Source organism: Alternaria arbusti (assembly GCF_024043155.1).
Source record: "Alternaria arbusti strain BMP 1465 chromosome Unknown scaffold_1, whole genome shotgun sequence".
NCBI lineage: Eukaryota > Fungi > Ascomycota > Dothideomycetes > Pleosporales > Pleosporaceae > Alternaria > Alternaria arbusti.
This window is the reverse complement of record NW_026249941.1, coordinates 4,008,078-4,023,807: the sequence shown is the minus strand read 5'-3', so window position 1 is coordinate 4,023,807 and position 15,730 is coordinate 4,008,078. Positions and strand designations below refer to the sequence as shown.

At 53.3% G+C, this 15,730-nt stretch overlaps 8 protein-coding genes across 8 annotated transcripts; 1 reads left to right on the top strand and 7 right to left on the bottom strand.

Annotated features, from left to right (window-relative positions):
* Positions 1 to 157: 157 nt before the first annotated feature.
* J4E86_001458 (uncharacterized protein) lies at positions 158 to 811 on the top strand (the record flags this gene model as incomplete). Its single annotated transcript, XM_051442025.1, has 1 exon — positions 158 to 811. The coding sequence occupies one exon, from the start codon at positions 158 to 160 to the stop codon at positions 809 to 811; it is 654 nt and encodes a 217-aa protein (XP_051308196.1).
* A 753-nt stretch (positions 812 to 1,564) lies between these two features.
* J4E86_001457 (uncharacterized protein) lies at positions 1,565 to 3,766 on the bottom strand (the record flags this gene model as incomplete). Its single annotated transcript, XM_051442024.1, has 3 exons — positions 1,565 to 2,690; positions 2,749 to 2,993; positions 3,125 to 3,766. 3 exons carry the CDS (start codon positions 3,764 to 3,766, stop codon positions 1,565 to 1,567), a joined length of 2,013 nt encoding a protein of 670 aa, XP_051308195.1.
* A 1,814-nt stretch (positions 3,767 to 5,580) lies between these two features.
* On the bottom strand, positions 5,581 to 6,855 carry J4E86_001456 (uncharacterized protein; the record flags this gene model as incomplete). The annotated part of the gene is made up of 2 exons (XM_051442023.1): positions 5,581 to 5,587; positions 5,720 to 6,855. The coding sequence occupies 2 exons, from the start codon at positions 6,853 to 6,855 to the stop codon at positions 5,581 to 5,583; spliced, it is 1,143 nt and encodes a 380-aa protein (XP_051308194.1).
* A 700-nt stretch (positions 6,856 to 7,555) lies between these two features.
* Positions 7,556 to 8,161, bottom strand: J4E86_001455 (uncharacterized protein; the record flags this gene model as incomplete). The annotated part of the gene is made up of 1 exon (XM_051442022.1): positions 7,556 to 8,161. One exon carries the CDS (start codon positions 8,159 to 8,161, stop codon positions 7,556 to 7,558), a length of 606 nt encoding a protein of 201 aa, XP_051308193.1.
* Positions 8,162 to 8,689: 528 nt separating this feature from the next.
* J4E86_001454 (uncharacterized protein) lies at positions 8,690 to 9,953 on the bottom strand (the record flags this gene model as incomplete). Its single annotated transcript, XM_051442021.1, has 2 exons — positions 8,690 to 9,852; positions 9,923 to 9,953. The coding sequence occupies 2 exons, from the start codon at positions 9,951 to 9,953 to the stop codon at positions 8,690 to 8,692; spliced, it is 1,194 nt and encodes a 397-aa protein (XP_051308192.1).
* A 462-nt stretch (positions 9,954 to 10,415) lies between these two features.
* On the bottom strand, positions 10,416 to 11,699 carry J4E86_001453 (uncharacterized protein; the record flags this gene model as incomplete). Its single annotated transcript, XM_051442020.1, has 1 exon — positions 10,416 to 11,699. The coding sequence occupies one exon, from the start codon at positions 11,697 to 11,699 to the stop codon at positions 10,416 to 10,418; it is 1,284 nt and encodes a 427-aa protein (XP_051308191.1).
* Positions 11,700 to 12,006: 307 nt separating this feature from the next.
* On the bottom strand, positions 12,007 to 13,094 carry J4E86_001452 (uncharacterized protein; the record flags this gene model as incomplete). Its single annotated transcript, XM_051442019.1, has 2 exons — positions 12,007 to 12,589; positions 12,643 to 13,094. 2 exons carry the CDS (start codon positions 13,092 to 13,094, stop codon positions 12,007 to 12,009), a joined length of 1,035 nt encoding a protein of 344 aa, XP_051308190.1.
* A 503-nt stretch (positions 13,095 to 13,597) lies between these two features.
* On the bottom strand, positions 13,598 to 15,475 carry J4E86_001451 (uncharacterized protein; the record flags this gene model as incomplete). The annotated part of the gene is made up of 3 exons (XM_051442018.1): positions 13,598 to 14,406; positions 14,850 to 15,016; positions 15,063 to 15,475. 3 exons carry the CDS (start codon positions 15,473 to 15,475, stop codon positions 13,598 to 13,600), a joined length of 1,389 nt encoding a protein of 462 aa, XP_051308189.1.
* Between the last annotated feature and the right edge of the window lie 255 nt (positions 15,476 to 15,730).

Below are 15,730 nucleotides of genomic sequence, written 5' to 3'. Positions count from 1 at the left end.
ACAAGACATCACATGCGTGATAATCAATAACGCCGTCAGCTTTTACGTTCAATTAATATTCGATCACGTAGCTAAAAACGCAGTGTCGTGTCACAAGCAATTCGCTGTTGTTGTAGTGCTGCTACGATCGCACTTTCCTCTTTCAGTCGAATTCTTCATGACCGTAGTCAGTGTGGCAGGTGCGTCCACGGGTTGGGCGGGTACCCTTATCTGCGTCTCCTCGTCAACACTGGCGATGAAGGTGAGAGTGAGCTCTCGATTCTCTAGCGTCTTGAGTAAAGTGCTTGAGCCTAACAAGACTTCACTCTCCAAATCTTTGAAACAGCTACCACGTCTCTATTTCTCCAACACTCCCATCATTCAAGACTACATACCATCATCGTCATCGCCATCATCATCCTCATCCTCAACAATGACAGCCTCACCCTCTGCAATGCAAACCCGCGCCGAGAACGCCGAAGCGCGCGAGCGCTACCTCAAAACTAACCTCATCCGCTCTCAGAAAGAGCTCGCGCAAGCGAACAAGAAGAACGAAGACCTCGCGGCAAAGCTGGAAGCGGCGGAGGAAAAGCTTGCAGAATACAAGCAAGCTGAGACCGACCGCGAGAACGAGCGCAAGAAGGTTGAAGACGACGAGAAGGCGGCGCACGATGCTGGAGTTGCTCGGTGGAGGGATGCGGCGGCGTCTGGGGCGAGTTTGAGCGAACAAGCGCAAGCATACTATCGTGATATGGATATGCCTCCCGAATTGAGCTTACAGGAACAAGCGGCGCTATGGATAGCCAAGCTCGAGCAGGAGTCGAAGAGTTGATTGGATATGTTTTCGCGTTCATTGTTCTGTGTAGTAGTCTAAACTGGCTCTTTCTGATAATTCCATTTAATTGTCATCATAAGCTATCGTCTAACACTACTTTAATCTTATGGCTTGTATTTCACTATACGGAGGTAACATGCTACGCCAATCGCTAACAACAGTCTTTACGCTCAGAGTTCAAGATCGTTAATGTACATTTGAGTGGTGGTTAACCTGGTTAAATGTTCCTTCTTTTTCAAGACGATCGAGCAGCGAAAAGGGAGTGTCGCCCAGTCATGGAAGTCACGACTAACACCGCTCTTACTACCGTTACGTTAAATTGCATTGCGAAGCAGCGCACACGCTGGGTGATGGTACACGAAGACTCCAATCACGCAACCTCTATTGTTCAATCATGGGAATGGTCATCGTTTTCAAACATTATCATTCATGCTACATGGACAACCATGCCACATCGCACGTTACTATCATCCATCCATCGCCATGCCAAAAGCTTCATAAACTAAGCCTAACCCCCTCTCTTCTCCTGTCCCATGTCAAACACCCCCTTCATACCGGGGGACAGACACAAGAGACCGTAAAGCCATGCCATGAGAGGAGAAACACAGACAAAGCTCGCATACATGATATAACCAAAAATCGTGGAGAGAACCGGGGGAGAGCAGGAAAAGAGTGATTAAGGAAACGCAAAAACGCCATCATGACACAGTTCTCATCACCGTCTCACCAATCCTTCGCAAGCGAGGATTGTCATTGGACGGAGATGTTGTTCCTCAGACCGCTAGGCTCGGGGCCCTTCTTGTTGCGGCGGCCGAGTAATGTCGAGCTGTCCATGTTGAGCTCAAACGCGCCCTTGTTCCTGACTTGGCGCTTAGCCGCGGCCGCAACAGCTGGGGAGTGTTGGCCGTAGCCGCGTTCTTGCTGGCGCGGTTGTGCTTGTTGTTGCTGACGGGCTTGGGCGGCAGCGGATAGTGTGGTGTTGCGCATCTTCTGCTCCATGCCGGATACATCGGCACCCTGAGACTTGGGAAGCTTCGCGGGCGGATGTTGCGACGCTGGGTCGTATGGTGCAGACTCGGCGGCGTACTCGTCATCATCCTCACCTTCGTCAAGCGCATTGAGCGAGTTCATGGCGTTGGCGCCGCGGTAACCCTGCTTGAACTGCTTCTTCCGCTTGCCCTCCTCTTCTTGTCGGTGTACAGCGTAACTGACGTCGAACACTTCTCGCAGGTTGACGGCTCCAGGCGAACGGAAGTCCATGCGGCGGGCACCCGGTGACTCAAGGTGGGAGAAGTCTGGCTGGAGACGCTCCTTCTTGGCGGCGGGTGTGGCGAGCGGTGGTGCGTCGTAAGCGGAGTAGGTAGGCTCGTCGGCTTCACGTATCCATGGGTGGTTGAGGAACTGGTTGATGTCGTAGCGCTTCTCGGGGTCGACTGTCAGCAGGTGGGAGACGAGATCCTGTGCAGACTTGGAGATGTCGTCCCACCATGGTGACAGGAATGTGTACTGGCCGCGGGCGACCTTCTCTGTGAGGGTCTGGATGGACTCGTCGTAGAACGGAGGGAAACCGCAGAGCAGCGTGTAGAGCACACAACCAAGCGCCCACATGTCGACAGACTTGGAGTAGCGCTCATCCTTGACAATCTCAGGGGCGGTGTAACCGACAGTACCACACGGTGTCATGGTCTGCGTATCCCAGATGACCTTGCTGAGACCGAAGTCGGCAATCTTGATGAGGCCGATACCACCGGCGCCCTTGCCCTTGACGAACTCGCCCTCGTCGGCCTTGTCTTCATCGTCCGGTCCCCGCGGCTTTGGGTTGCGGGTGGGGATGAATGGTGTGGGGTAGAAGAGAAGGTTCTCAGGCTTGATGTCTCTGTGAGTGACGTCAGTAATTATGCTTGGCATCGTGACTGGCATCGATAAGAACGTACCGGTGGACAACACCTGCCTCCTCGTGCAGATATTGCAGTGCCTTGGCCACCTGGATGATGGTGTGGCGGGACAGGTCCTCGGAGAAGTACGTCAGACGGACGATCTGGTGGAACAGCTCGCCTCCGGGGCACAGCTCAAGCACGATGTAGTAGTACTGCCGCGACTCGGAGAAGTCGATGAGCTTGACGATGTTGGGGTGGTCGAGCTGGCGCATAATCTGTACTTCCTTGAGGATGTTCGCTCTCTATAGGGCAGTTAGTGTCTGCCCTTTAAGCCCGTCGTGAAGGGGGATGCTGAGTCGAGCATCGGGGGTTATATTATCGCACCTCGGCTGCTTTGGGCGTCTTGAAGTCCGGATGCACATGCTTGTCCTACACCGGCCTCGCGTTGGTAACGTCCAAAAACACCCAACTGTTCAACGTGTAGGATAGGGGTGACTAGGAAATGGGCAAGGAGGAAGAGGGCAGGAGGGGTGATACTAACCTGCTGTGAGTTCATCTCGAACTTGCGGACGACCTTGATGGCGACCTCGTCCCATTGGCCGGTCGTGTCTCGTGCGCGGTAGACGTTGCTGAAGGCGCCGTCGCCCATCTTCTCGAGGAGCGTCCATCGCTCGAGGCCGGGATACCTCGGCAGCTTGCCCTTGGCCTCGCGCTCCTCTGCAACGATGCGCTCAAGTACTTGGGGGTCGACGCCGGCGCCCTTGGCAGCGGCCTGCTTCTTGTGCTCCTTGCCGGCGGCGTGCGCAGCGGCGTCGCCTGCCTGGGCGGCAATGTTGCGGTTGTCGCCAGCGCCAGCGCCGACGGAGTAGTCGCCATGGGGGGCAGCGTGATTCTGGAGCGGCTTGTGGTCCATCACCGGCTCCGAGATGCCATGATGTACGGGGTCCGGGTGCTGGTTGTACCGTTGATGTTGCGACTGGGCGTGGACATTGGAGACATTGGTCGTGGGCTCCGCGTTCTGGCGGGCCTGCTTGCCATGGCGCAGGAAGTTCTTAAAATTCTGTATCGCGGCCATGTTTAGTGTCTGGACGCTGAGATGTATTACAAAGCCCGTCGATAGCGGGGTCGTCGAGGCTGCGATGGAGAATGCAAAAAACAAGCGGGTGCAGCCGTTTGTTGGGGCAGAGGGCAGACGGGCGGTAGCACGGCGGGAATACTCGTGTGGTGAGGGGAAGTCAGGGAGAAGCGCTGGTTGGAAAGAAGGTCATGCATGGACGAAGGAAGGAGTGAAGCCGGAACAAGAGAGGAGCGACGTTGCGTCATTGGCGCACGGGCTTCATGACGCTGCAGGCTACATCATCGCCAAACAAGCTGCACCACACGCACACGATATGATGCGTGCTGCTGCCCGTGGCGCCTCGAAGCTCTCTAGCCGTGGTGCATGCAGAAGAGAAAGGCATCGAAATGTGTAGAAAAGCATCTCACCTCGATGACTGGGAGGCCCATCTTCTTGCGTCCGCCGCGGGGAGACGTGGTTTTGGACTGCATGTAGCGATTCGATCTCGATGATCGCCTTCGTTTCTGCTTATTGACTCGCTCTGCGGTGGAGGTATGACGCTCGTTTCTGTTCCGCGTCCCGGCTGGGAGATCTCGTGGCTGCCGCTAGCACGAGCAAGGGTTGGGTTTGAGGGCGTTTGGAATTGGAAGGATTGTTAGATCGCGATGGGTCGTGATGGGCAGGAGAGGCGAGCAACGGCGGTGTCAAGAAGAAGAGGAAACGAACTCTATGTATCGTCTCTAGATTATTTGTCTTTTGCTTGGACGAGGCCACTGCGCTACTCCGCGCGAATACTCTTCAGCAATAGTGGCAGACGCAGACGCCCGCGGAATCTCCGGCAGCCTCCTCCCAGCTCCCAGTAGACTCGCACAGTCGAGCCTGGCTCCATCTAGAGGCTGAGAGGCTCGCTAGGGACGCTGCCGCCGACGCCACGCTGCATGCAAACCTCACTCCGACCTTGGAAGAGGGTCCCGAGACGGCCTGAACGCAGCCCAATGACCGCATATAAGACCAGGGCATCCGTCAGGGTACACATATCGCAATCTCATGGCGCATGCGTCCTCCCAGCGCGCCCGCAGTTCTAATTTCTCGCTCTTCGCGTTTCCAACGGCCTAGCAGCCTGCAGGGTCCAGCTAGCGCGGCGGATCCGTTACGTCACCGTCTAGTGGGGAACTTCATTGAAGACGTCAATTTCGCCCTCTCTCGACGTCTGGGCTGAAACACATATGCCGCTTACGGCGTCCAGAAGAATTCATGTAGATCGCGTTGGGCAGGCCACGAGACCTTTTCAATAATGTAGGTAGCTCTAGTCTCGGTCGCGCCGGCCATGTCGGCCCAAATCCAAGGCCTTGACGCATGGGATTCGGTCCGCCCATCTATCATTGCGCGTTCGCAGGGTTTTGGGCGGAGCTGACATGGGGACTGACGGGGACTGACATGGGACGGGGCAGGCAGAGTTCTTGGGGTCAGGTTTGTCATATTTGGATCTGATAACTAATAGACCCTTTCCCACGATATCCTCGTGGCAATCATCTGGACCCTCGTGGCATGACTAATGAACGTGGCCAAGCGCGGATGGCAACCACGTGCCCGCCTCGCTACACCAAGAAAACAGCGTCATGTCAGTCAACGTTGGATGAGGAATGCAACGAGTGCAAACGTGGAAGAAAGTTTACCGTATGCGCTCAATGTCACTAGTGAGCCGGTAGCCGTGAGAAGATCAGGGTACAGCCGGCACGGAGACAGCAACATCCCGCACTTGGCAGCGCCTGAAACGCAATCGAGTCCACACGTAGCTGACGGATCCAATCTCTCCACATACCACGAATAAATCATACGCTATAACAGGGTATGTAAGATGTCAGGCATATAGAACACGTGTTTGCATAGCTCTGACACCGTACCTAAACTTCAATTTGACCTGCTTTACACAACCTGTCTCCCAACTACAGCGCCTCACACCTCTCACACCCACAATCAAATCCCCATGTCTTCTTCAGCCTCAACATCCTCTTCCCACGACTCAGTTTCCTCTCCTCTCCACTCAGATACGTGATGCACAACTCCTGCCCGGCCTTGATATCCTTCCCAGCGGTAAAGAACCACGTCCTGCCCGCCCTCCTCTTCTCGATATTCGGACCGCACGAGTGGTTGAAGTAGCTCGCAGCAGGCCAGCAACCGTATCCAAAGAACTCCGATCCGTCATCTTCGAGAGACCGAATGCCGAAGGAATTGTGCGAGTCGCGGGATGAGAGCGTGATGAGGGATTCTGCCGTTACGAGAGGGAGTAGTTGAAGTGGAAGAATGGCGAGGAGGTGCAGGTAGGTTCTTGTAAAGGCGCCGAGGTCGTCGGAGCTGTGGTAGGGGGTCTTGTCATCTGCGAGGGCCTCCACTCGTTCCCATTGGTCGGGGTGGAGATACCGCCAGACCAGGCCGCTGACGCAGAAGCTCATCACGTCGGGCGTGATGTTCTGCTGTAGTGCCTTTTGCACGGCCTTTTTGTGCTGCTTCGTGACAGAAACTCCGGCGGTCTGCTCGCTTTCCCGTGCAGTTCGTATCAGCGCCGCCTGTGCAGCGACGTTCTCCCACGCCTGCTGAATTTCCTTAACCTTTGGGCGCGGTAAGTCGGTGTCCACCATATCGCTATCCTCCTTGCTCCGCTTCTTGACGAACGTCTCGACCGCAGTCCATGCCTGAACTCCGACCTCGCCGTTCTCCTCCCGCCACTTCCCCTGGCATGCTTCCGAGCAGAAAGCAAATCCCACCGTCTTATCCCGTATGTCCAGATCCCGCCCGTAATCGTATCCGAAGCATTGCCCACACACCTCACGCCGGTATTCGCGCAACAGAACGGAGAGGGAGAGGTCTTCCGAGCGCCACACTATTGTGCCCTCTGGTATATCCTGCGTAGCGAAGACAGCGCGGCCGGCGGTCGGTGTATGGCGGACTTGGAAGAGGGAAGATATCGGTGCGCCCGCTGGCAGATCGCTCGCTTTATCGTTCGGCGTATCGTTCGGATGTATCGAGGAGGCTGAAGAAGGGCGTGAGATGCTGAAGACCGAGTCACTGGCTACAGGGATAGACGAGTCGCTTTCGGTGGCGTCCATTGTAGCAGTGTCGATGGGATTAGCAGCACGGTAAGCGGCAGGTGAGTGAATCGTTGGATGAATTGACGCTCCTTTCAGAAGTCAAAAAGCAATGCTATCGCCGAGTCCACAGCGTATACGGTGAAGAGACTACACCCCTCTTTGTCTATTCGAGGGTGGATGGCTAACGGTCGCGCGGGCTGTGGGTCAGTTGCGTATATCACGTATACTCATGCCAGAATTGAAAGATCGGAGGAAAGCCATTGTGGGTAATTGGGTATGCGGGTGGATACGTTATCGTGACTGTTGATTGACAGAAGGCGAGAGATTTTGTGTCGGTCGTGCCTGGCCAGACCGATCTTTGGCCGGGCAGGGGTGATGGCGCTAGTGCACGATAAGCGAGTCCCTGCTTTTTGCATCCAGAGTCTGAAGCCTCGGCAGGTCTGACACCACGAGGCGACGTTAAACGTGGTGTTTATAATGCTCACGATGATCTTTAAGTGTATGCAAATAGTGATCCCATTAGAAGCAGCTATGTAGCTACCTTATGAAATAGCCTCCTTCCTCGTTGAGGTCTATCGTGCCTACAGACGCAAGAATCGCCCATCTAGGCAAGCACGACTACGCGAGTACAACAACATGAAACCCCGCCCTCCACAATTTCTAAACGTCTTTTTCCAGAAATCGGTAGGGATGAAGGGTTAGAGAGGAGCTCTTCGAGTTAAATCTGAAGATTGCTAACCCCTTCATCGAGTGTCGGCGGACGTGCCTCCCTCATGCCAATCTTCTTATCTTGTCTCCTATTCGCTGGTTTGTGCCTGCAACATGCGACGAACATGGCGTGTCCCTCAGTCCTCATCAGGCCGTCGACAGTCTTCTTCGAATACAGCAAGTCTTCAATCAACGCATCGATGCGCTGCGAAAACGTCAAGTGCCTGTACTTTCCCGCCGCCTTCAACGCAGAGGGGTCGTATATCGATAGGCAGATCGGTCCTTGCGTATGCAGGCGTTCTGCGAGATCGAGAAGTTCCCAACATGTAGCCTCCATGCTAACGAGGGAGTGAGGCAGAGGTCGTTGGCCGTTTTGAAGTGGCTGCTTCCAGCGCTCGATGAAATGTTTGGAGGTCTCTGTTGTTCGGCTGACGTCTACCATGGCCCGCCTCATTCGGATAACGTAGGCCCCGCGCTGAGCGTTGGTTTGAGGGATTGCCGTGTCATTGCTGGGTGGATGCCACTTGATGCCGCGGTTGCGCTGGAAGGCTTGGGCTTCGGCGCCGTTGCTAAAAAGAGTAGGGCCGCTGAAGTCGTGTGGTACCGGCCTGACCATCTTGTGTTGTGTCGCACGGAAGGGTTGTTTTTTATGTTGGTCAGATCCAGTGGTGCCAATCGAGCTGGTGCTAGTTGTGGTGGAAGTTGGCACCGTAAGAAACGTAGGTTACGAGCCTTCAAATACTGCAAAAGAGAGAGGTTGTGAGCGCAATGGCAGTTCACCGCAACCGGAGTCAGGCCTTTCACACATGCCTCCCATCTTTGTGAAACACTGAATGACTGCGTGGTTGTAAACGCCACCTGCCTCGTATAGGTGTATGCGTTGTGTATATATCGTAGAGTGAAAGAGGAGCTTTTCGTTCAGAACTTGTTGAATGTATATATACTAGAAGTAAAAAGGCTGGATTGTAGCTTCTTAAACAGCGTAATGAAGCTTGTGCAAAAGGTATATATGCCGCGTCGTGTAGTGTGCTTGCTGTTTAGCCAATTGGCACAAACACCATGTCCCTTTGTCTCCTTTGTTTGGTCGTTATACCTGCAATCATCGCAGTCAAGCGTGTAGTTTGCCGCATAAGGGCCCCCCATCTCAGTAATGAGTCGACAATCCAAAGTCCTTAGCAACCTCCCTGCCCATCGCCTTGATATTCTCCACAATCCACAGCTGCTTATTGCTAAACACCATGACAGCGCCCGGCAAGAAAGCAAAGTTCGCCGTCGTAATACCAACCCAAATCTTTCCAATCAGCGTGCCTTCAGGGTTCCAAATGTGAATGCCGTCTCCACATCCAGCCCAAACATTACCCTCGGTATCGGTGTGCAGACCGTCGGGAATGCCGTTGTCGGAGTAGGCAAATGTGCGACGGCCGGTTAGTCTCTTTGCGTCGTGCGTGATGTCGAATGCGTAGAGTGTGGCTGGTCGTGTGACGTTTAGACTGTAACCCGCGGCACCTGTGTCGGATACGTATAGTGTTTTGTAGTCAGGGCTGAATTCGAGGCCATTGGGTTCAACGAAGTCGTCTGCTACAACGGCAATTTGGCCTGTGGATGGACTGAACCGGTATACCTGCTTCGGCAGACTGGGCTCAGGACGGAATCCTTGGACATATGCGTAGTCTGGGTCAGTGAACCAGAGATCGCCTGTTACGGGGTGTTGACGGACGTCGTTGGGGGATGTGAAGTTTCGTCCAAGGAAGTTTGATAGGATGAGTTCGGATTCACCAGTCACGGGGTCGACGGAGACGAGACCTGCTGGGTTGACGAAATCACCCTGGTCGCAGTACAGTACTCGTGAAGGTGTTGAGCCGTTAGTTTGGGTGCCGGGTGGGTAGTACGATGTTGCGCCGTTGGCCTCGGCGACACCTGGTATCCGCGTTGAGTTGATGGAATAGTTGTCTGCGAGATCGATGACGGTAACGTTGATGGGGTTGTTGAGATCTCCGGCCCAGCTGCTCGTCACGTATAGCTTGTTCGTGTCTTTGTTGTAGACACCAGCCTCATGGAAAGCGTCCCAATCCAGACTTTCCAGTAGTCGCCCTGTTGCGCTCTCGCCGATCACAGATGCAAAGCTTTCATCGTATGCGAGGAGGTTGATGATATCTGGATTTGAAGCATTGGTAGTGACGATACTGCTCAGGTACGACGGATCCGTCGCATACGATAGAAGGTCCACTGGGATGATGCTCGACATGATGTTGGTGATGATATCGAAGATGAATACCTGCAAATCACCGCCGCCTGGCCTTCCATCTCCTATATACCTCTCCACTGATCGTCGCGCCGGACACCTCACGGTCCCATGTTTTTTTGCAACGTCACTCACCCGCCAAGTTGCCGATGCGATGCTCGTCCATAGTCGACGGAAATATGGTCGGTGAAATGCAGATCTTGGCTGTATGCTTGGCTCGGTTGCTTGACTCGAGAGGAGTGTCGTGTATATTGCCGCGGTGTTTGCTCCGGTGACTGCTGGTCGGCAACTCCTCTAAGTGCTGTATGCACTCCGCACGCATGTTCACTCCATAAGTTCGCAGAGTTGAGCAATCGCGCTCGCTTGTCAAAGCTTATTGTTGAGGTCGCGCAAGCCATACGCTATTGAAAGGCTGAGATCTTCGTGTTGAGGTTAGACCCGAGCTTTTTGGTGGATCGTCAAGATACGCGAACTATGACATCATCACGACCGCGATTGCACCATCAAATGCCGAACATCGAATCTCATGTAAAGTGGTATGTTGCTACCTAGGTATAACCGTGAACATCAACTCATCTCCACATTCCGACCTAACTATCGTGCATACCCGTGCTCTCCAAGCCGCATTTCAAGTGTACCTTGCTCGCTTCGCCGATCTATGGTCTAGCTCTCGCGCTTCATCTTCTTCTTCTTCTTCCTCCAACCGTACTTGCCCTTTCCACGCAGCCATCAGGAACGCTCCAACATCTTCATCGAAATAGCACCAATCGTCTGGTCGAACGAATTTTTCCATGTCGCAAGCTATGCCTGAGCCGTTCACCAATTGATCGTATTCTTTAGGCCGCTCATCCTCATCCATCTTCGTCAACTCAATCGCAGTCGCCTCGCTTAGTCGGTCGTAAAGCTTTGATAACTTCTCGTAGTACGGTGTTATAATTCCGGCGTCAAACCTCGTAGTCGAGTACGTATGTCGCAGTACTGGATGGCGAAGCTCAGTGCAGACGTTCATCTCGTAGAAGAGAGTCTTATGGTCGTCCCAATCTGGCAGGTCAAGACAAAACGTGGATGCCTCAAGAACGGTGTCTGGAACAGGAGATGGCGTAATACCCTCTGTGTTCAAAGGCATTACCCAGGTATGCTGATCTCCTACGCGTCGAAGCCGAGTGAGCAATTGGCAATCCGTCGGGCGAATCTCATCGTGCGCGTTCCAGTGTACGCTCTTAAGTTTCATGCCACGTAGGCTGGAGAGTCTCAGGTCATATGGATCTATCTCCTTGATATTACGCAGCAGGAACATCTCCCTCTTGACGAACGTGGTGTAAGGTAATAGATGGTATGCCTTGTTCCAGGCGATGAATGTTAGCATTCCTGTCGTATACGCGTCGTGCAGGACCATGTGTGTTAGAGACTGCGTCTGGCATTCGGTAATCACGACTTTCATCTTGCGCCCCTCAGGTCCATCTTTCTCATATACATCTTCTGACAATACCTCTCCGTCGCGGTATCGAATGGGGGCTTCTGCGTTGGTTTCATCTCGCACGTAACCTTCAAATTCTAGATATCGGGTCATAGCATCGACCTCTTGACCGACATATAGATAGATACAGTCGAAGCGAGGAAGCCCGGCGAAGAAGCAGTAGGCGAAATGGCCGCCAATCAGAGTGTTGCAACGAGCTTGTCGTGAGCGGAAGGCTTTTGTGTCCCGGAAGAACGGCTTTAGTGTAGCGTCGATGTTGAATGTTCCACTCAGGAGCTTCTCGTTGATGTTCTTGTTGATGGTCTTGCTTGTCAACATCAGAGCGATTGTCTCCAACGGGCCCAGCGAGGCCATTATAGCATCTTGGATAGGCGCAAATCGAGTACTGAGCAGATCGGCGAGCGTGACGCTGGTGGAGCTGGTGGAGGCGCCCATGGTGCGAAATGCAGTGTAGTTGAGTCTCGGTGGTATTCGGTGGAGGGAAAGAAGGGTGGAGTCTTGTCAAGGTTTGAATACTTACTAACTAGCCGGGCCGACGATATACAGTGAAACGCAAAGGTCTGCTACTATTACTCAACCGCACTGTGAAACTTGCGGAGGCATTGAGGCCTGTGATTCACTTTGACATGTATGCCCAAGGGAACATGACAGAACACAATCCAGTCAAGGGAAGTGAAGGACTGCATCCATATACTACATCCATTTCCTCATCGCCGTCTATATATAGTGACACAATACCAAACTAATCGCGCTGCCTGTAATTCTGAAGTTCCTTCTCCTTCGCGGCAGTCTGCATCTCCAAAAGCTCGGTTTGCTTGTGTACCTGCTCCAACTCTTGCGGCATCTTGAGTATGACGTCGTCCTTAGACGAAACTTGCTTCTCAGCTACAATGCGTTGCCGGTCGATCTCTTCGGCATTGGCCCTGGCATCAGATGTGGCTTGTCTCACCTCGTCGAGCTTGATGTTGAGTTTGCGTATGCGTTCTTCGGTGTCCTCTGTGCGCGTCTTAATCTCCTCGATCTGATTGCTATAAGACTGCAGCTCGATCTTGCAGTTATTAAGCTTTTCTGTGCACTCGTTGAGCTCTTTCGTACGCTCGATGAGGTCGCTGGTGCGCTGGCTGAGGTCGTTGGTGACCTGGCTGATGTCGTTGGTGACCTGGCTGAGGTCTTCGGTGCGCTGGTTGGCGACGGTAGCTCTGCGCGCTTCTCGTACATCCTCGATGTCCTTGTTCAACTCCTCGAGGTCCTCGTTCAACCTCTTCTCCTCGGCTTCTACTTTGGCCCTGGTCTTGCTCTCTTCCCGGAGTTCCGATTTCATGGTTCTGTATAGCATCAGTAATGATCAAATGACGATGTCCACTGCGGTGCTGCTTACTCCAGATCTCCTTCCATTCCGTTGAACTTCTCCAACAGCGCAGTCTTGTCTTCCAAAGTCCTATCGAGCAACCTTTGGCTGATGTTGCCATCACCGACGAAGAGCTCTCTTAGCTTGTCTTGGACGGCGTGCTGGATCTCGAGGACCTTGTCTTGCGGCTGATTTGGGGCTGCTAGACTGATGCGCTTCTCTAGCTGCGAAGCCAAAGCCGCCACCTCATCAGCTCGTTCAGGCTCCTCATTCACGGCGACTTGACTCTGCTTGCTCTTGATGTCGCTGAGCTGTTGTTCTAGGCCTTCCAAGCGACCTTGTTCTTGACTGAGCTCTTGCTCTTGCTTGAGGAGCTGGCTCTCGAACTCGCCTCTGCTGCCGAAGAGGTGTGCGGGCGTTGATTGGCCAGCGTCTGGTTTGTCGAGCGGCTCGAGGCTGCCAGCGGTGCGCTCTGGTGTCATTGTGGGAGAGGATGATGGTATGAAGATTTGAAAAGGGAAAATTGGTATCGTGCTATACGACCCTGGGTGAGAGGTAGGCTAAAGAGGCTAGAAGGGCGGAAGGATGGGAATGTGGGCAAGTGCTAACTACACGTATTACTACTGAATATCCGAAAATATCGAGTGAGCAGGGACATGTAGATGAGGAAGAAAATTCGAGTCGCGGCTTCCTGTTATCGTCGAGAGCTTGGCGAAACGACGCTAGCTCGTTCCAGGACGTTCTTTCTTGGACGGTGAGCGGTGAAAGTGAGAGTGAGCGCGGCATCGGGGAAGTACCGGCCGTGTCTATGAGAGCATGCTGTCTCACAACGCAGTGGGCCAGGTGTCGGGCACCCCGGTACATCCATATCGTGAGTGATGCAGGCGGCAGTAAAGTCTGAAAGATGAATGTAGAAGACGAAAGTGAAGTCTAGGATGTCAAAAGACGGTGTCTCCACCTGGTATACAAGCGACATCTGTACCTCTCAACTCGCAAACTTAACTAGTCCATCCTCGATCTGCACCTTTCCCTTGATTGCTGTCGCTCTTTGCTGCAGCGCTTTCACATCAGTATCCCTCTCGCCCTGCTCTACCGTTTCTTCCTCTAGTATCATGAACAATATCGGCAGCGTGCTATTCCTCCACACATGCTCAGTCCTCTGACTCGATTTCCAAGCCGTCGCAAGGAAAGTAACGAGAGCGAGGACCCACGTACACGCCGGCAACGTGATCCATATCCAAGTCACATGTATATGCACGATTGGCGAGTAAGCGTGTCCGACAGCTCCTTGCGTCCCGTTCACGTCGTATGGCGAGTCTCGCATGGTCTTTGACATGGCTCTTGCAGCTAGATCGAGGCCGCACGAGATGCGATTGTCGGGGTACTCGCACTCTGTGTAATTTCCATTCCAGAGCGCAAAGATGATCTCGTCAGGCTGAGACGAGTCTGGCATGTCATCGCTCGCGAAAGTGTTATCTAAACCGCCATGTTTTGCGTATACGCCGCTGAATGTGTCGATGAAGTAGAAAATGCTCGAGGCGGTCACAGCTTCGATTGTGAAGTTTTCGCCATTTACCCCGTACTCGGGCTCGACAGGCGCTTGAAGTTCACCCGCTGGGTGCCAAACATCTAGGCTGGGATCCAGGTACCATGTTTTGAGAATCTCCTCGCGATAGGGTGGTTCGGCAGATTGGTCGTAGTCGGACTTGATGCTTTTGATGCACGGCTGTAGCGTGCAGCTAGACGCGACATATTTCGGTTCGTCGCCCGTCCAACCCTTCCCGTTCATTGTGTCTTGAATGTCAAGGTCAAGGTATACAGATACCACGCTGCGAGGGGTCGGGTCCGATTTCCCACCACTCAGTGCTCTGATCATGAATATTTCACCTATTAGATAGCCCAAAGAGTGGGAATACGAAAGGGCATCGTCTAGGCCTGGCAGCGATAAGTTGCAATAGTGAAGAGGTGTCGTAAATCCGATTTCATCCTCGCTGTCATCCCCGCAAGTTCTACTTACTGTGGCGGTGATATCTTCGCAGGTTGTACACATGCCGATGCTGGCAGTCGGCCGCCATGTGCAATGTCCTGTGCTACAAACGTGACGTGGTTCCGCCCATGTATGACGCGAATGAGAGCTATGGAGAGCATTGAGCACGTTTGATCTCAATGCTGCATTCACGTAGCGATCTCCGTATTTATTCAGTACTGAAGCACCTTTTCTTGTAGCAGGCACTCACAGTTGTTGGTTACGTAGCCTTCGCTGTGATACACGGAAGTGTTGGCGACAAAGGCTAGTCCTGAGAGGTCGACGACATCCATCGTATAATACCCAACTAAGTTTTGTACAAAGGGATCGAAAGCAACACTTAGTATGATGCCAGTGGCTCCGAGTGTAGCAATGTATCTGTGAGGTCATCAGCGCATAGTCGACGATGGGGTGGTTGACTTACCGAGCCTTTAGCTTCCAGATCAGCTGCAAACTGCCAGTCAAACCTCTTGATGCCGCATCGAAAGCGTCTAGATCAGCCAGAGACCGCTCTCTGCTGCCGAACCACGTCCATTTCAGCTGACCAAGGCAGTTTGCAAGCGGAACAAGAAGACAAAGTCGAGCAAGCGTACCCAGCCAAGACACAACCGAGTTGACCGAGATGCCACTTTGACGACATACGATATCGGCGATTCCAGGCTCAGAGAAGCAGTGTGTACCGGCAGATGCCCACGAGGGTTGCGGTTTGTCGTTCAGCGACGATAGGAGAAGCACAATGGTAACAAGCGCGCCCGCGGACACAACAAGGCTGAGAATTTCCCACACCCACCAATCAGCAGATCTTAGGTTTTCGAGAACCCGGCGCCGTCTCTTCATTGTTACGGGAGTCTTTCCTGGCCTTAGTGCTGTCACTTCAGCGGCATCGATGGCTTCTCGGTCTTTCATTGTGTTGAGCGATAGGTTTCAGCGGGGTCGACAAAAGATGACGGATAACCAGCCCCGCAGAGAGACCTTTTGTAGCTGCAAAGCTATTGCTTGTTGCATACCACGGGACCTATTCGAGTGTGGCGCTTCTTCTGATTGGAGTTTGTAAGCCACATCGCTTCGCTTCTACACATCCGTACACTGCCA